The 21,189-nt window shown below is 35.7% G+C and overlaps 1 protein-coding gene across 4 annotated transcripts in view; it reads left to right on the top strand.

Moving 5' to 3' along the window:
- Positions 1-21,189, top strand: part of LOC149789193 (N-acetylated-alpha-linked acidic dipeptidase 2-like) — a 101,199-nt gene that overhangs the window by 45,941 nt on the left and 34,069 nt on the right. For all 4 annotated transcript variants that reach the window (XM_089975340.1, XM_089975342.1, XM_089975343.1 and 1 more), the window contains 7 exons: positions 1,141-1,321; positions 2,146-2,239; positions 2,727-2,816; positions 6,230-6,315; positions 7,975-8,094; positions 18,034-18,116; positions 20,024-20,155. In XM_089975340.1, coding sequence (XP_089831466.1) covers positions 1,141-1,321; positions 2,146-2,239; positions 2,727-2,816; positions 6,230-6,315; positions 7,975-8,094; positions 18,034-18,116; positions 20,024-20,155 — 786 coding nt within the window. The remainder of the gene's footprint in view (positions 1-1,140; positions 1,322-2,145; positions 2,240-2,726; positions 2,817-6,229; positions 6,316-7,974; positions 8,095-18,033; positions 18,117-20,023; positions 20,156-21,189) is intronic.

Genomic DNA, 21,189 nt, shown 5'->3' with positions numbered 1-21,189 from the left:
GAAGCATGTGCTCCACTTAACTCTGCAGCATTTAGTATTTCATTAGTAATTGTGATCCAAAACAATAGGTTTTGTATTATATATATATATATATATATATATATATATATATATATATATATATCTTATATTCTTCCTGCTAATTTTGATTTAACATATTATGCAACATGACAGTTTTACTTGAATGAAAGATCAAGTTGCATAAGAATTAATCTACATTTTAGTATGCTAGCATTGTTTAACTAGTGCTTCTTTAATTTCCCTGCAGTATTTAAATTCATTATGCTTATTCTCGATCCTCTTCTTTACTGATCTTGTAACATATCTATTTATAGCACCAACTGGGAATGAAAGCTACCAAATGCCCTATATGTTGTTGCTGTTGTTGTTTTTGTTCTAGGGTTTAATGCCATTTTTTAGCACAAGATAGGCTATACATGGCGGCCAGTATAACTGGTGGAGGAAGAACCCTGGAAAACCCAGGGAAGAACCACCAACCCACAAGAAGCTACTGGCTGGCTTTCCCATGTACCCACGCTAGCCGAGCCTTGGACTCGAACCCACGCAGACAGAGGTGAGATGGAAGTGATCTGGAACAGTGAGTGCTTTAGACCACTCGGCCACTCGGGGACCCTGCCCTATATGTAAATGTGCATTGAAACAATATAAAATGATTAATAATTCTTTTCTACAGGTTAACATACAAAAAACATGCTACAGCTTAAAAAATACTACTAAATGACAGTACTGAAAATTATGTATTACATAGCTTAGTTTTGTTTATTGCTAAGAGTGTATCTGTAAAAAAGAGGGTGGGGGTTCTTCATTCACATGTGGCAGATTTTTCTATGGATCTTTAAATTCTTCATTTACAGAAACCTAAAGTCCACAAAAGCTGCTACCACACAAAAATGAGTGAAACCAGTATTTATTTCCTTCAAAAGTATGTCCGAGCATTGTAATTAGGCAGATCATTTTTACATTGCTGGTCATTATTTCATCACGAAGGATTCAGAAATATAACAAAGACAAATACCTGGTTATCTTCTGATAATGGATTTAATATGCAGTTTTTTATGATGTTTAATACCGTTTTCATGATGTGTAATACCATTTTCATGTTATGTAGTACTGTTTCAGGTATTAAATGCTCAACAATTTAATGCATCTGGTGTGATATTGTACATTGATCCAGCCGATTACAATATTATTGGAGCCTCAGATACATACCCGCATTCCTGGTGGATGCCAAACACTGGCGTGCAACGTGGAGCTGTTGGTGGACATGGGGACTATCTTACTCCTTTCTATCCTGCTAGAGGTATGAAAAAAAAACAAATGTTTAATGTGGATTTTCTTGTTATCGATTTTTGGGGCCAAATACAGTCTGTGTACTCCAATTCCATCCTATGGTGTATTAAATTTGACCAGAAATTTCTCAAATTAGAGAAGTGAAAGAAGACATTTAAATAACATTGCTCTTGACAAAAATACAATTCTTTCATAGATCAAAGGAAACAAAAATCATGCTATTTAAAAATTTCTCCCATGATCAGATTAGGAGTCCACCTTAATAAATTTGTTACAAGTTAGGGTGGGGTTGTTATCAAAAACAAATGTCATTAGTAAATATTTGTCAAACTTGTGTAGAAGTATTGGTTTGCTTATCATCTGTTACACTACAAATATTCATTATTAGTTTGCTTATCATCAAGAATGGGCCCGTTGTCATGGTAACAGATGTGCAATATAGGAGACCCAGATAGTTGTGATTGTTTTTACTGATGATTTTGTTATGTTTTGCCTAGCTCTGTTACTTGTACTTTTCCCAGTTTAATGTTTCCTTGGTTCAGCTTAAGAACGGAGACATTTTTAAATCTTGTCAGCAAATAGGACTCAATAATTATCAACCTAGTTCCTGTTCCTCCATTTTCTTTCTCAAACAGGTCTTTAGATTCAAATTTAATTGTTTAGTTTTAAGATGTGCTCTGAGATTATGTCTAATAGCAAATCAACACTTTTAGCTGGGGCATTCGTATTGACTTGCTGGGGCGTTAATTTTGTTTTATAATTATGGCAGTGTAACTTAACCTTTAGTGGATATTTCCCATTATTGTCATGTTACATCATTTTGTCCTCTTTCAGAGTATGCTCACAGACTAGCTGTGGAAAAAACTTCCATTAATGTTAAGATTCCATGCCAGCCAATTAGTTATGGCGATGCAGTCCACTTTCTCAGGTAATGGAAATTTAATTTCAGGCTGAAAAGTAGGTACATGAATAACAGATCTTGTGAGTTAAATGTTGCTAAGATTTAAATTGGTGTTGATGTTTACTATAACTTATGTATAATGCAAACATAACATAATGTAGACTTGGATTTTCATTGGCAGTGAATCAGAGCATTTTTTATATATAATATCAATGATTTGAAGTGAACAGCATGATGCACTAGCTATTTGGAACTGAGCATAATGCACTAGCTATTTGGAACTGAGCATAATGCACTAGCTATTTGCAATTGAGCATAATGCACTAGCTATTTGCAATTGAGCATAATGTACTAGCTATTTGCAATTGAGCATAATGCACTAGCGATCTGCAGTTGAACTTTGAGCAAAAGGCTCTGTAGCTATTTGTTGTTGGGCATAAAGCATGAGCTATTTATGGTTTAGCATAAATTATACATGGTTAAGCATGGTAAGTGAAATCATTGCAAATTTCAGGGAACTCGGTGGTCCATCAGCTCCTGATACCTGGAAAGGAAAACTCGATATACCATACAGAATTGGTCCTGGATTTGCTAGTGCAACCAGGTATGTAGTTATGAGAACATTCAGAGGTTTGCATTCACTTTAGCACTGAACATGTAAGATTTGATTAAGTTCTAATGCACAAACTTCTTAAATAAATCTTCTGTTTTTCATACATGAATACATCAACTACTGCTGCAAAAAATGGGGGCACAGCTCTTGAATTAATTGATTTGAGAACCTCATTTCATGAAAAAAAGCCAATTTTCCAAGAGATAGATACTGAAAAGCTCTCTATATGGGCCAAAAATTTACAGAGTTTATAAAATTAGTTATCTGGTAATACCATGGTTCAAAATTCATCAAAATTTCAAAATTAAAGATTACAATTGATTTTGGAAAAAAACTGTTTTATATATTACATAATAGGAACATGCTGATGTTGTTACATTTGACTATACAAAAGCCATTTTATGCTAAAATTGGAGATTTTAAAAAATAGTTTTTGTAGTCTGTATATGCAACAACTGAATTGTTACTTTTACAGCATATAATGATATGCATGAATAACCTATTACTAGAATAACATTTGGTTGTGGTGTGTGAAACTCAACAAATTTAAGTCCGTCAGCATTCATTGGTACCTTGCAAATTTAGGTCTGTCAGCATTCATTGGTACCTTGCAAATTTAAGTCCATCAGCATTCATTGGTACCTTGCAAATTTAAGTCTGTCAGCATTCATTGGTACATTGCAAATTTAAGTCCATCAGCATTCATTGGTACCTTGCAAATTTAGGTCTGTCAGCATTCATTGGTACCTTGCAAATTTAAGTCCATCAGCATTCATTGGTATCTTGCAAATTTAGGTCTGTCAGCATTCATTGGTACCTTGCAAATTTAGGTCTGTCAGCATTCATTGGTACCTTGCAAATTTAAGTCCATCAGCATTCATTGGTACCTTGCAAATTTAAGTCTGTCAGCATTCATTGGTACATTGCAAATTTAAGTCCATCAGCATTCATTGGTACCTTGCAAATTTAGGTCTGTCAGCATTCATTGGTACCTTGCAAATTTAAGTCCATCAGCATTCATTGGTACCTTGCAAATTTAAGTCTGTCAGCATTCATTGGTACATTGCAAATTTAAGTCCATCAGCATTCATTGGTACCTTGCAAATTTAGGTCTGTCAGCATTCATTGGTACCTTGCAAATTTAAGTCCGTCAGCATTCATTGGTATCTTGCAAATTTAAGTCCGTCAGCATTCATTGGTACATTGCAAATTTAAGTCCGTCAGCATTCATTGGTACCTTGCATCTGTAAAACCATAAAGTATTATCTAATCTAAACTGATGTCTCTGTGTCTATAAATGCATACAATAATTTTTTGTATGTGTGTATAAATGTATCAAAACTGATATCTATTTATGTTGAACAAGTGCTTCACATGCCATTTAGTTCACTGATATTGTACTTTCTCTTCCCTTTATAAAATGGATTGAAATATTAGTATCAATCATCATCAAGAAGGTTTTTTAGAATTATTTCTAACATAAAGTAAGATCCCCCTCAACAATGCATAAACAAAATGGGTTTCATTGCTGATGTTTAAACATTTTAAGTTCCTCTCTAAAAGTTCAGTATTTGGATATTATTAATGTACAAAATGTATGCACTAACTTTTTTGAAAAAACATTGTCAAGAAATACATAAATTGCCTTTTTCTGTGGCTGATTTTGGTAAGAGTCTGATGGCATGTCAAAGCTAAATGTGTACCTGCACAAACTATTTTAATGAAAGTAGGTGCCTGAGTTAATCTACTGAATCTAATGGAAAAATGCTCATCATTTAGAACTTGTTTTTTTATTATTTGAAAAAATAATGTTTTATCAGACATTGCATGCAAATGAACAATTTTGGATATATATGTTTTGGCAATAAATGATATAAACATTTTAGTTGTTACATTCATACATATTTATTCAAGGAAGAGAAAGGCATATTTAACCCATTTCATCTGGATATAATTGTGGGACAAAATTGACTCTTACAGTACCTACTGTTATGACCCTATGGTCATAAACTAAGTAACAGAAAGAAGCAACTTAACAAAACATTTAATTATCAAAGTTACATAAATGAAAATTTAAGTGGAACCTTAAGTATTATAAATTGGGTCCACAATAATCCCAAAATGGTCCTATACAAGTACAAGAGAATCAAATGTTTCGAATAAATTTCAGATCCTTGAATGAACTGGTCTACCAACAGTCCTGACAAATCACAATGGCATGTCCAGAACTCATCTGAATAGTTCAACTGTAGCCCCAGAATGCTGTAGTCAAATGAGCACTTTATAATTCCAATGAATTTTCAAAACAAATGTTTACTCTTAGATATCTTAGCACAACATTAAATTCATCTGCAGACTTGATGTTACAACAAGAACATAAGAAATAAGAATGAAAGATTGTCTAGTTCCATTTACATATATACAAAGGTAAGAGGTGAAAGTGCATTTTACTCCTAGCTACATGACACTTTGCAAGTCTTCTGCATTGTAAAAGTATCCGCTGGACAAAACCCACCTAATCAGAAATAAATTTTTTCTAAGAAATCACCTGACTGATCTGTCCAAAGGGAAACAACCCCAAACTTTTAAGCTGCTGTTATTATTATTTTTATTAATTATTGTAAGCACCTATGTAAACACCTATTTATAGATCCTATGCAAGCTGCACTCTTAATATCTTAAAATAGAACCTATACCTGAATGTGAAATTTAGTTATAGATAATCACTACAATTTAGTCGTAAATAAAAATTACAAAAATAGATATATATAATGCTACTCCAAATGATCTCTAGTGTAATCCATTATGCATATAGATGTGTCATGTCTGAAATCTTTTGTCACAAAATTACCAGTTTTTTTCTTTTATTTGCAAAAATATTCTATTTCCTTGTCCCTGCCATTCTTTTTAGACTAAATGCTATTTAAAATCCTAATAATTTTATAAATTACAGTTGAGGGGCATGACCCACCATATCTTTTGATGGGATTAACAGACCCATATCGATCTATGACCCTACATGTTACATCCATCACAAAGTTTGTTTCTGCTCAAGTGCATTTGATGCATTAGATAAATTCAAGTGATATTGGTATAAGGATTTACATTAGAAAGACCTTGTCAAAAATTTGATTTTTTTTAAATGTCAAAATTGTTTTGAGTTATAACCCTTATTTTACTTGGAACTTTTCCAAAATTGGCCTATATTGGTTGGATAATCAGTGCCACAATTTGTTTCATATTTTTAATCATTTTTAGTTACAGTAATTTGTTTTTATACTGCTACAAAATGATAAATTTTGAATTGTGTTCAGTTTTATATCAGTATGTTATAGTGTTTGATCTGCTTTAACTATATATACCTTAAAAGCATTGGTTGTACCTTGATGTGATTTGTGTTTCAGGAGCGTCAGATTGACGGTGAACAATTACCTGAAGGTTGTGACAGTGGAAAATGTAATTGGAATTATAAGGGGAAAGGTCGAACCAGGTATTTTATAATTGTTGGTAATTTGTATCATTAGTAAACGTATTCACACAGCTACCAGATCTTTCACTTTTAAAAAGGGTTGAAACACATGCACATATACACACATACACCACCACAACAACAAGAAAATTTTATGTGTGATTGTAAGACTATTCTTTTGGACATGGACGTGGACATACTCAGTACTTGCTAAAATGTCTATACATAGACATACTTATTCTAACCTTTGTACTGACCTAGGAATATTTGATATTGGTTTTGATGTCTGGATAGGTACATACTTTGTAGTTGTTCTGCTGTCTAGAATAGATATACTTGACACTTCTTTAAAGGTCTTGACATTGCCGCTTGTTCTGATGGCTCGAAATAGACCTACTTGATGGCTTGAAATAGACGTACTTGATGGCTTGAAATAGACCTACTTGATGCTTGTTTCTATTGTTTTAGCTTAAAACTACTTGTTTTAACATTTTGGACATGTCTGTTTTAACAGCTGCATTTAGACTACCAACACCTGTTCAAATTTAGGGATACTTGATACTTGTTATTGTGTTTGGACATACTTGATACTTTTACTGATATCTAGAAATAGACCATTTGAACACCTGGATATTGATTTGCTTAATCATTGTTCAAATGTCTGGTCATAGACTAGCTTGATGCTTGTAGCAGTATCAAAACGTAGACCTGATATCTTGCTGTTATAACATCTGGATATAGACTAGCTTGATGCTTGTACCAGTATCAAAACATAGACCTGATATCTTGTTGTTATAACATCTGGATATAGACTAGCTTGATGCTTGTAGCAGTATCAAAACATAGACCTGATATCTTGATGTTATAACATCTGGATATAGACTAGCTTGATGCTTGTAGAAATATCAAAACATAGACTTGACATCTTGTTGTTATAACATCTGGATGTAGACTAGCTTGATGCTTGTAGAAATATCAAAACATAGACCTGATATCTTGTTGTTATAACATCTGGATATAGACTAGCTTGATGCTTGTAGCAGTATCAAAACATAGACCTGATATCTTGTTGTTATAACATCTGGATATAGACTAGCTTCATGCTTGTAGCAGTATCAAAACATAGACCTGATATCTTGTTGTTATAACATCTGGATATAGACTAGCTTCATGCTTGTAGCAGTATCAAAACATAGACCTGATATCTTGTTGTTATAACATCTGGATATAGACTAGCTTCATGCTTGTAGCAGTATCAAAACATAGACCTGATATCTTGTTGTTATAACATCTGGATATAGACTAGCTTCATGCTTGTAGCAGTATCAAAACATAGACCTGATATCTTGTTGTTATAACATCTGGATATAGACTAGCTTCATGCTTGTAGCAGTATCAAAACATAGACCTGATATCTTGTTGTTATAACACATGGATATAGACACACTTAATACTTTTTTCATATTAGAGCTGCATTTTATACAAAAAATCTGGGGCTGTTAATCATTTAATTTTTAAAGTGATGTGAAAAGTTGTTGAAGAATTCATGTTGATGAGATTCACTTTTGTTGAATAATCAAGCATTTTGATGAGTTATTTTATAAAACTTAAAATGTCTTTCTTCTATTTATTGATTAAATTAGTTAATTAAGCAGTGTAATTATTTTTACTGTTTTCTAGACAGGTATGTGCTCCTAGGTAACCACCATGATACATGGGTGTTTGGAGCTATAGATCCACTGTCGGGGACAGCAGCTCTCACAGAAATTACACGGGTAATGGGAAAAATGAAACGATCAAGTAAGTTCAGCATCTGTGGAATAGTATCTGGTCTGGTATCAGTGTCTGCATGTAATGTCCTGCATCATTCACAGCAACTAATGGCATGATGGACCATTGCCACAATTGTAAATATTGTCAGTTTGCTGACATATTCTCTTGTAATGGATCAAAGCCAACTATCTCCTAAATCCAGCCTTACTTTTCCCAGTCTAGACATATAGACTATGGGCAATAACTCTTGACCATTATCTCCCCTTACATTCTTGTCAGCAACAACTACTTAATTTGGAGAAAATGTTTTTGTGTTATTGTATCTGCAACAGGTAGTATACTTGAAATTCATATTTTTGCCAATATTTTTAAACAGAATTAGTCTGTTAGACTAACATACTACAATGGCAACTATCCTATAGTTGTACATGTGTTGCTGACTTAGTGTCCCAACGTAATATTATTATAACGAGTTAGCAACTGGTGTTTAGTTGCATTTTTAGTCAATGATATAGTGTCAGTAATTTCACTACATGTTTCAATAGTGCCTTTTCTGATTTAAGTCTGAAATTAAGGTGTACAGAAATGGCAATCATGCTATCATTATACAGGTGTTGTTGGCTTAGTGTGTCAGTGTATATTTACTGCAGCTTGATGTGATTACTGCAGTCTGAAGTTTAGTCATACTCACAGGTGATATTTGCAATAATGGACACTCTTTTACGGTTCTATGCATTATTGATTTAGCGGTCCAGTTTTGCTTTACATGATAATAACTCTGTAGTTTATTTCATTCAAAGCTGAATAAATTATTATCATATCTGTACTAATTTTATTTCTTTGCGTTGTATCAGTCTGATATTGGTGACAAAATGTAAAAAATGCAAAAGCTGTAAGGCTAATGAAGATAACCACGACAACTGTATGGGTTGTACGAAATGTACTTCTTTTACAACATGCAGCATTTGTCCGAACTGGTCCAAAGACACTTGGTCTACAATACTACAAAAGGCAACTAAAAGGAAAGAGAAGAGAACCGAATCTTGCAAGAAGGGGGATGTGCTGAGTCTACATCCTAAATTTACATCTCTGGCAAGCCTTGAGGGGGACGCTGTCGAGGTCCACCCCACTGAAATTAAGACATCAAGAAACTACATATATGTCAATTGAATGGGAGGAAAAGTTACTGGAGGGATTACTGCCATCGACCATGGAACAGCTGATGCATTGTCTGGTACAGGAGACAATGCAGTTGCTAAGATTTTGCCTCTTTTCCCTTCTGATGCTTTCGCAGAATATTCCCTCAGTTTTAGGCAGCCCAGTGAGCATAAGTCCCCTCGCATGTTTGAACATGGCCTTAGAGCCTGTAAGTCTGGATGCATGGGTCCCTTACTGGATCCATTGGATCCCAATTTTGGGCATGTTTTCTCAGTGCAGCTGTCCAACCATACCGACTGTCTTACCATCTTAACATACCAACCAGTCAGCCATATGGCCTACCAGCCATACAAGCCAACTATCTGTCCTGACCGTCCAACTGTAACGACATGAGGATTGGACAGATGGCCATCCTGACTGTTCAGCCATCACAAATTGCATTTTGGGTTTATAAACTGGCCCAGTCAAATATAATGTATGGGGATCTTAGTAATCAATCCAACTGTCATATTGCACCTATGGCAGCATAATCTTTTATGACACAGATTTTACTGGTTAATCCATCTGTCCAGACTGACCTTTGACGATGACGGTACCTTTTGATACAGAATAGGAATTTGTACAACTGGTTTCCATGCTGAATTTTTGCCACACAAGCCGACCTTCCATCCATAACATGTACATTCAACCATCTTACTGTTCATGGTGTTTCCTATAGGCAGAACTGATGAATTGGATAAAGATGATGGGATATCGTCATTGTTACCTCAGAGCTTGTATATTCAGAAATGCAGGCCGAAACAGACTCTCAGTTGAGTGATGATCAAGGTCTGGCCCCAAAACAATTTTACTCCAATCCTACAATAGAAAGGAAGGAGTTTAGTTTCCAAGCTGCAGTAGAAGAGATCTATAGACTTTTACTGTCCTTGGAATTTTCTCCAATCCCTACAGCCATGACAAATTACAAGGTTATGGAGTTGGTAGATTTGGATGATGGGGAAGATTCTCTGTTGTTCAGTATACTTCCCCAATCAAGCAAAATAAAATAAATTTATGATTGGGTGTTGGGTCAGATTAATGACCCAGGTAATGCCAAAACTATCTTTACCGAAAGCCAAATACCAGCATCGTTCTCATACCGCTGGTACAAAACACATTCAGATGCCTTTTGTATGAATAAGAATATGGCAGCTGTTCACATGTCCATAAAGTGGACAAGAATGGGCTTGCAGCTATTTCCAAACTGGTCAGGAATGTATTGGCTACTTCCTCCATGCTGGATTAGGCATTATTAGCCATTTTGCGCCTGGCAGAAAAATCAGGCAATGGCCATGTCAGGGTGATTATTAGCGCAAACATCATTCTATGGCCAATGCAATGACCAAGTCTGCCAATCTGGACTTGGTCAGATGGGATTAGTGACTCCACTCCACCTTCCTTAAGTCACACCACAGCCTGGCCTTAAGGATGACCCTGTTTGGGTCACTCTTACTCTTTGGAGGAAAGAGTGAGGATGTTTGGAATCCAGCAGCACAGGAACTGACTCTCAAACATCACAACCACGAATAAGGGATGATAAGCAGAATAGAGATGATATAATGTAAATTCTAGTGCTCGATCTAGATCCCAGAACAATACCAGGGGACAGTCTATCTATTGTTTATCCAACCCCCTCCCCTATCTTCTTCACCCCTCCTTACATACATACCATCAGATTGGTTGAAAGATGCATTTTTACAACAGTAGATATGGTCACTTGTCACCCAGCAGGTGGTGGAGATTGTGCAGATCCACACTGTCTGAGGTTTTACTCAAGGCCAACTTGAAGTTGAGATTGATCGGTGATCTGACTCATCTCAGTCAATACATTCTACCATGAAACTTCAAGAGGGAGACTGTGAGATCAATCCGACTCTCCATCACGATGGACAAGCATACCATCAGTCTTAATCTGACCGATGTATATGTTCATGTTCCTATCCATCCAGCATCATGGAAATTCCTTTGGTTTACTTACTGCGATAAAGTTTATCAGTTCAAAGACCTCAAATATTAGCACTTGGGCTTTTACCAAGATTATGATTAACATTGTCACCCAGTTCAGGTCAGTATCATCTACAGTAAGGCAGCGTATTTGGATGACATCCACAAAAAGATATGGTAAATTCGATCTACTGCAAGGCAATAATACCCTACTCACACTGTTACAACAGTGCAAGAATCTTTGCAACTACTAGGATTATTCAGTGCAGAGGCAGACTTGATTCCACTTTGCCACCTCTTTGTGCACCCCTTGCACATGACATTGCTAGCAATCATTCTCTGATCCCTTAGATCAACAAATCATGACCATACCTACAGTACGATCCTTCCTTAGTCAATGGCAGTCAGGACTGGCTGATGTCGGGGATCTCTCTGGAGAAACCACATACAGAAATAACACTTTATACCTATGACAGTACAAACTGTTTGGGTGCCCACCTAATGCCAGATTTTGCTATGGTCAGAGGCACATGGAAATCAGGGAATCAGTAACACCACATTAACCTTCTGGAAAAGAAAGCTATTATCAATGCCTTAATTTTTGGAAGAATCATCTCTCAGGAAAACCAGTTCTCATCATTTCAGACAAATTAGTAGTGGTGGCCTACCTCATTAAACAAAGGGGAACCAAAGCACCTGACTGGTGTGTTCTGATTTAAATTGTCAGTTTCTTAATTGCTGTAAAGAAGTAACATGACATCAATGTAAAAATCTGACATGATCTTGGCGGACTCAGTGTTCTGGCAGACATACTATCCAGGAGGGATCAAGTCATAATCACACAGAATTGTCTCTCCATCTATTAGTCTCTTTTAGATTTGCACTCTCTGAGGGTGCCGGACAAAAGATCTGTTTTCGACAAGATGGAACCACAAGTTGCCCATCTTTGTCACCCTAGCTCCAGACCCAGAAATATGGGCAGTGGATGCATTGCCAGTAAGCTGGAAAGGGTTATGGGCATTTGCCAAGCCTCCCACAGTTTTGGCATAAAAATAATCAAGAAATTACAGGGTCAGAATTGCAAACTGATTCTAACAGCACTCCTCAGATGGGACAAGTCTTGGGTCACAGATCAATTAGATCTAACCAGATGTACACAGAAAGATTCCAGCCAGAGTGAATCCTCTCAAGCAACCATAGTCGCAAGTGTTCCACTCCTGTCCAGAACATCTTGTTCTTCACACAAGGATCTTATCAGGACAGCCCTGCAAAGGAAACAATTCACACCTTCTGTTGAGAGAATCAAGAAGGCCCTCAACTCTGAAAGCTTATGAAAGAAAATTGAGGGTGTTCAAGGAATGGTGTAAAAATTTTAGCATTGTTTCTTTGAGTACCTCAGTTGACCATCTCACCGACTTTTTTCTGTGGCTGAGATAATGTTGGCTCCAATCACTATCAAAGTCTACTGCTCAATGATCTCTAACACTTTCAAACATCATGGCAGACATGATATAAGCCATGATAAGGATCTATCAGATTTGCTAGCTAATTTTGATTTGCAATGGCTAAAATCACTCACCCTATTTCCCAAATGGAATTGGTCCTGGATGTTAACATGGCTCAATTCCAATAAGTTTGAGCCTTTAGCTTGTAGTACACTGAAAATACTTTCATACAAAACCTGTTTCCTGGTAGCCTTAGTGTCAGCATGCAGGAAAACTATGTTGCATGCCCTTTCAGTGATTCAAACCATCTTCAGATCCGATCAGTTGGCTCAATAGTCATCTTGACACAACTGTGATTTGTAGATTTAACATCTTTAGGCAATGAAAGAATTACCATACAGTCACTCTCCATAAATAAACTGAGAGCAGCAATCATGCAAGATCCTGATTGTGCCCTCAAACTCTATTTGAAACAAAGGGAGACAAGTCGAGGCACATGCCAATGACTCTTCATTACAGCCAAAGCTGGAAAACAGGCCCTGTCTTCATGGCTGAAGTGGGCTATACTCTTGGTGTATTCTAAAAATATCCCAAGATCACTTGCATCTCATGAAGATTTCAGCTCATGAAATCAGAACAGTTTCAGCAAGATTAGCATTCATTTGCAATATCTCAATCTGAGATATGGTAAAAGCCATAGGCTGACATGCAGAGTCTATCTTCACAGGATTTTATCTCAGAGATTTAAGTTTGCAGAAATAAACTCTAGATCTGGTGGGCCCTGTGTCAGTGGTCTGGATGACCACCAGACTCAATTAATACTCAACACTGCCTGTTAGCTTCACTGGATTTGCCAGTGAATTTTTCAGGTAAGGTGATTTTGATACTCAGCTTAGCGTCATGGAAGTCACAATCATGTGACCCTAGCAATTAGGTTGAAGGGTTAATCCATTACTCGGGGAATCCAGCATATCCTTAGAGGTTACCAGAGGTAGAGGTAATATGTTCAGCATCCCCTCCTCTAATTACCTATTTTCCTAATATCATGATATTGGGGAACGTATTTGAAGGAGAAAGTAAATTGTGTTTCTCCAAGAATACTTACCAAATCACATTACTTAAAAACCCTCCCAACCATCCAGTCATGCAAGCATCATTGCTCTCATATTGCTCAGCTTTTAAAACTGGCAACACATGGTGGCAGCAAGGAGAGGTATTACCCTTAGTTTATATGAATAGACTGGAATATTTTTATTTTTTTAGTAGGGCATGATTTAGGAGGTAGTAAGCTTATATCCATCTGTATCTCAAAACTTCAGAATCACATATGCCAGTCTAGGTTTTGAAATCTGTTGAGCTGGAAGAGCAAGATTTAAACTTTTAGAATATCATGTGATTTCTATGATTCTAATTTGATTCTGAGAAACATTGTAAACAGTTAAGCTGTAAAACCTAGGTTAAGTGGATAAAGGTTGTGAGAATACATGGCCTGGTATGTTTCCAAAACTCTGAAATTCTTCAGACATTTCCATTACTTGACACAACAAAAAATTCATAAATTGATTTTGATCTCACCAATATAAGCATGTTGAAGTATACTAATTATAATAAGACATGCAATTATGCTTTATTTATGGAAGGAAGCTCAGTTAGTAAAATGACTCTCTACCAATTGGTTTAAAAAATTACATTGAATTACTTTGTAACTGTGGAGACTTATTATGTTTTAGTGTGTGTGTGTTATTTGGATTTTCAACGTAGCTTTAAAACAACTTTCAGTCATCACTAAGATGTATACAGTGTGGCAGGTTATAGTGATGTCCAGCACTGGTACATCATACCGCAGACATGTAGCATGATGTCCCACCCAGTCACTTTATCCTGACACCAGGCCAACCAGTCCTAACACTAACCTTTTAATGCTAAGGGCTAGTGAAGCAGCTGCTAGTATCCTTTTTATAAGTCTTCGGTATGACTTGACCAGGGTTCAGTCCTGTGACTTTCTGCATATGAGGGTGATGTTCTAACCACTAGGCCACCAGAGTAGTTTTATTATTGTTTAATCAGCAGATCTGTGTTTGTCTTTCCGAAAAATGTGACTTGACACCCACCTTCCTAAATATACCATATATAAGTAGAGTACAATTGCAAATAACATAGAGACATCTAAGCGTGCTGTAGAATTGGGGTTCATGTTGTTCATTATACTGATTACTCCTGTCAAACTGCATAGACCCAGATCTGCTGGTGCCTTATGTGACATCTGATCTAGATATGTGCAGTTTGCAGCTGGTCTTGATTAGTACATCTGTAGCCAGTGAATAATTTGAATCAACTTCTTGTTCTTGTTTGGCACCATTGAATTCATGCTGTATGTAACAAAACTCATGTATAGTCCAAGCAAAGCGGCTTAACTTTTGCTCTTGGCATCTAACTGGGCAGTAACCGAGTGTTTACACACATGAAAGAAAAGCACCTTGGAAAAAGTAATGTTTTATACTGGTTGAGCTTTTTTGTACAAAGACTAGATCCAATTGCCTTGGCACCTAAAAATACCACCCTAATTGCCCTGCCATAAAACCCCAACCTAAACCAAACCAACCATTGGATTAGAGTTTTAAGTTCTGAAATATGGAACAGTAGATTAGTAAGTGTAAGTTGGGTGAAACAACTTAACGTTGGTGCAAGCATGATTTAAAAAATATTCAACAACATTATTTTGATATGGTCTAATATTATGAAATCATAATCCTAAATATTGTTAATTATAATCTTTATGGTATTCATAAATATACGTCTTAAGTCAGATAATTACAGTTTATGATGAAAATGTATTTATTAAATCATTTCTCAGTAACAGATCATGCATACAAGCGTGATGGTAGCCCACTTCCAATAAGATTTTGGAAATATCCCTGTCCCTGTAAGAATAATAACAGTAGAATGTTTATATGGGGTGACAAATAGAAAAGTTGCATGTCCTATTTTCTACAGATAATTCAAGTAAAAATATAATCTGAAAGTTGGTATTGTTCACTGTCAATGCATATATATATATATATATATATATATATATATATATATATATATATATATATATATATATATATATAATGAGCATAAACAACACACTGATTATGTATACAGTTATTATTATGAGCTACACAAAATCCATGCAAATGAGAACTTTCAAGCCCATGGTATCAAATATAGTATTTATGCATCCTCCTGTACTCCCATGGTGTCAAATGATTGACACATCTGCCTGTATTCCCATGGTGTAAGATATAATTATATCATTGACATATATGCCTGTATTCCCATGGTGTCAGATATAATTATATAATTGACATATCTGCCTGTATTCCCATGGTGTCAGATATAATTATATAATTGACATATCTGCCTGTATTCCCATGGTGTCAGATATAATTATATAACTGACATATTTGCTTATAGCCATCATGATGGCCATCTTGAAAATATTCTGAAAGGCACTCTTCCCAAATAGAAGGTCAAATCAATATGAGGTTTTTCCTAAAATACATTCTAGTTTGTTGTAAAAAAATCCTGGTACCAATCTGATGTCCATTCTGGCCAGTATGGTGAAAAGCATTATTGCTACACCTCCATAATGGCTTCCTATCAACGTGGAGTTTGCACTATAAGACTGAGCATGGTCTAGTTGGTCCTAAATGAAAATGGTAGCAGTTTGACATTACGGCCATCTTGAAATATTACTATCACTTCTGTTTCTTAATGGATAGTTGTATTGACAGTCACGTGGATCTTCACTAAAAGAATTTGTATAATATCTATTTGGTCCTGAATTAAAATTGTGCTAATATGGCAACCAATATGGTTACTATGGTGGTATTCTTTACAGTCTTCATGGTTACTATGGTGATCATCTTGTCCTCAATGGAAAACTATTTCAACATGGTGTTGTCATAAAAGGAGATTTCTAATAAGGTCTAGCTGGTTCCAGTTCATAGCCATCTTGGAAATTTTGTTATCACAACTTCTGCTTAATTGTTTGTCATGTTGACATAGGATCTGCACTAAAGAACTTCTTAAAAGATCTAATTGATCATAAGTGAAAATGGGAGTCAGTGTGACATCGAATATAACTGGTGTGGTGGCCATCTTGAAAGTATTGGCTGCTTTTTTAAATGGATTGTCATACTGACAATGGAGTTTTCACCAAATGACTTACATTCTAAATGAAAATTGTTCCAAATTGACATCCTGTATGGCCATCTTCTTGAAAATCTTGCTATCTTTATTAATGAATGAAATATTGTATCAAAGCTGGCTTTTCACTTAAGGATGTTATGTCTTGTAGGTCTTAAATTATTATGGTGCCCATCTGACACCGATATGGCCACCATAGTGGTCATCTTGAAAACCTTATTAGGTCTACTCCTTTATGGATGGTATTTTAATATGGGTTGCACTAAAGACTCATTATGATGTCTAGTTGGTCCTACATGGAAGTTATGCTTATATGATGTCGAATTTGGCTGCTGTGTTGGCCATCTTCAGAATCTTTTCAAGACTTTTCCTCCTAAATTGATGGTTTTACTGACAAGGAGTTAATACTTAAAGACTTATTATGATGTCTAGTTGGTCCAAAACAGAATCATTTAACCAAATGTAGTATGTGGATATTTCTTTGCAGTGTCCTTGAACAATTTCAGTGATTCTCTATCTTGACAGTGTCCTTGACAAGGTCAGTGATTCTCTATCTTGACATTGTCTTGGACAAGTTCAGTGATTCTCTATCCTGACATTGTCTTGGACAAGTTCAGTGATTCTCTATCCTGACATTGTCTTGGACAAGTTCAGTGATTCTCTATCCTGACATTGTCTTGGACAAGGTCAATGATTCTCTATCTTGACATTGTCTTGGACAAGTTCAGTGATTCTCTATCTTGACATTGTCTTGGACAAATTCAGTGATTCTCTATCTTGACAGTGTCCTTGACAAGTTCAGTGATTCTCTATCTTGACATTGTCTTGGACAAGTTCAGTGATCTTCTATCCATGATATCGGGTTCAACATCAGAGGTCATGATAAAGAATTTTGTTCTGTACTTGGAGGTTTACTTGAAACCTGTTCAATCAGACAAGTAAGAAAGTATTTTGTTGCTGAATTTATTATGTTGGAGTTTCTCAAGAATATCAGTTAACAGTTTCGGTTCTTGGCATTTAAATATAACAAATTGACAGAAGAAAATTATCTTGGATTTTTGGAAATTCCTTTGAGGGACTTTTGTTTAATTAAAATTAATTTAGCATGAAAATTCAGCCATGTCTTTATTCATCTAACTTTATTTTATTTGTGGTTTTATTTAAATGTATTTTTAAACTGCTGCAGATATTCGACCTCGGAGAACAATTGTTTTCTGTACTTGGGGTGGAGAGGAGGTTGGTTTGATCGGATCAACAGAATGGGTTGAGGTCAGTTATTGGATGGTTTTTATGTATCTTTGTCTGCCTGCCTGCTCCCTACTGTTTGTGCCATTTGGAACATTTTCTGTCAGTACCTGTTCTGTTCAGTGCAAGATGTCTTTTATTTAAAAATGAACTATACAGGCCTTGATAGATAGTCAGGCTATACATTCTACTCAGGGTTTTTGTGGTTCTCCCTCTCCAAACATGAATGGACAAAGAAAATCTTAGGCACCATATATCTACCCTCCATATGGGTACAAATAATTTATTTTATCATGCAAAATTCCATCAGTATTCTTCATATATGACAGGGTTCATACAGACAATGAAAGGCTGTGAAGGTTTGTGAAATTTTAGGTGGTCGTTTCATGTATTACAACTCTAGGTTTTAAACAAAGTAACAGAAAAGCATGAAAACCAACATGCTCTGTAAACATCATCAAAAGAAGTTCATTTCTCTAGAATACAAAGTGATAATATAAAAATAACTTCAGGTATTGGAAATAAAATCCCATCTAAACCTGGAATTTATAATACAAGTCCATATGAATAAAGTTCTGAATAAACTTCAGTGATATTCCAAATTACATCCAATGCTGAAAGTGTTGATGTGCTTGTGATGGCCAGCAGCATGATGATGTGCCAACAGTCCTTTGAATATGACGTTTAAATAAATTTTGATGATTACTCTCCTAAGGTAAAATTACTACCATGAAGTGACTTTCACTTGGATTACACAGAGGTATGTTCACCTTTGCTAATTACTATGCTTTCTGTTGACTTGTAATGTACACAAGTCATAAGTTCTTCATGTTGGTAGGTCACGAAATTTGTAAAAATGGTCAGTGAAAGTTCATGAATTTTGTTTCTCAAAACCCTGTATTAAAATTCCTTCTTTATACACAAGAAGCCATGCATGAGGCGCTTCATCTGGGTTGATGACAATATATCAAGTGACATTTCACTCAACGATCAATTCACTGATATGATGTCATACTGAACAGTAAATTCACCAGTACAGCCTTATGTCCAAAGACAAACTCACAAATGCAACACATTGTTGTATAAAGAGCTTGCTTGTAAAATCTTATGGAATCATAAATACTTGACTTTGTCATCTAATAATTAAAACAAGCATTAGAATTCTCTGTACTGCTACTTATTTTACATTTGGCAGGATAGGAAGGTAATACTGCAGTTCTGGATAGAAAAAAAACAACTGTATTTTGACTCTGTGTGTAGTTGTTCATATCAACCTTAAAAATCACACATCTAGAAATGTTTTTGGGATTACTGCCCATTTTTTCTTAGTCTTTATAGTACATGTGTTTGGGCCACTGGATGAGGTTTCAATGTCTGTTTTAATGTCTTCAGAATGTCCTATCTGTATTCATGTACATGAGAAAGAGGGAGAGTTTTCCTTTGTTTTTTTTTTCTTTCTCTGATGCATGTTTTTAATGTCCATGTGCATTAGTTGTGTGTTACATCAAATTTTCTGTCTCTCTTTCTATCTGTCTTTCTCTCAAAACCACTAATTATACCCTTGTCCATGCCGGCTTTCAGACCAGTAATCAGAGCATGTCACCAACTGGACCTGTCTAGAGCAAGTTCTTTCCAGGTGTTGACATCAGTGTCAAGGGCTTTCATGTTGCACTTGCAGACAACCTTGAAGCAGAGATGTGGCCATCTGATCGACGTGATATTGATATATTGATGTAAACTTTATTATAAAAGATCACTTAACAAGCAGTGCTGTACTTAATATTAGCATGATTATAATGTGTATTTACAAATATTATCTATGCTTAAAATATGACAGAAAAAAGAAAGGCAAAGAAAATGTGGATGAGTAGAGTTGGATGTTACTTCTGTGAGTACAGCATAATAAAATTTGACAATTCTTCGTTAAATAGGAATACATGAAGGTGTTGTACGAGAGAGCTGTAGCCTACATAAATATGGACTATGCTGCAGACTACATAGATTATCTGGTAGCTGGTACAAGTCCACTTCTTCAGGACCCACTGTATCAAGCTGCAAAAATTGTGAGTAAACATTCTTAAATATAATTCTAACACATTTATGGACTTAAGAAGCTCACTGTTGAACATAAAAATAAATGAAGCCATGAAGTCAATGACACCCAATACAGTATAGTCATTGAAGTGAGACATTAAGATCCCTGTTGGAAACTTGGAGGACACTGTGACACATAATACACCTTGTGGCATCTGTGAATGTAAGGCACTTTTTGTACATCAAAAACAGAGGCTATGTACACTCATTGAAATTTGATGCAGCAGTGCAATCAAACTTTTGACATGGGATAGCCACCAAACTTTGGATGCAGTAATAGGTTAACTTGTCAGAAATAATTTGGTCATTGTGATACATGATGCACTGTGTGAATTAGTGCAAGAGAGAATAAAATCAACCAGAAATGTAAAGTCCAATTAAAATCCAGTTCATTTGTATAGGTTTTTCTGAAAACATACTTACTGTTTCTTTATTCATATCAGTGGTGCTTATGTTTACTCCTTCCGTTACGAAAAAGTGATAATGAAAACAATGGCTTTCTATCAGATCCTGAGTTAAGCATGGTGACAGTAAAGGTATTGCTGGATTTGCATAACATTACTCCTAAGTAGATGACTACAGACAATAAAACAAGTCTTCGTTGTATTTAATATGCAACATCTAGTGCTTTTTTTATTCTGCCACATCTGCTGATTATTTTTCATGTGTGGCCAGATTACGTTTACAAAATCAAATGCCACATGTTTTGCATCATTTGAATCTGAAAATGACCATGGCATCATTATCTGGTTCTGATTTCTGCTAGAGAGGATGGTCAGGCCAATTTTTGCTGTGAACTGTTTGTGGCACACTGGTCAGGAGACACCACTTAGGGATGCTTCATCAGCAAAGAAGGTCTTGCCAGATTCTACTTTGGTGAATTGTCCTACCTGACAGCTAGGTTAGTGTCATTCAGTTGTTTTCTGGATCTTGAATTTGGTGAGTTCTCTATCAGCTAGAGGTATTCTTTCTGCTGATGTGTTATCAATATGTGTGCACGCAT

This window comes from Sinohyriopsis cumingii, chromosome 11, assembly GCF_028554795.1.
Source record: "Sinohyriopsis cumingii isolate HCF-2022 chromosome 11, ASM2855479v2, whole genome shotgun sequence".
In the NCBI taxonomy this organism is placed as follows: Eukaryota; Metazoa; Mollusca; class Bivalvia; order Unionida; family Unionidae; genus Sinohyriopsis; species Sinohyriopsis cumingii.
This window is presented reverse-complemented; position numbering and strand designations above follow the sequence as displayed.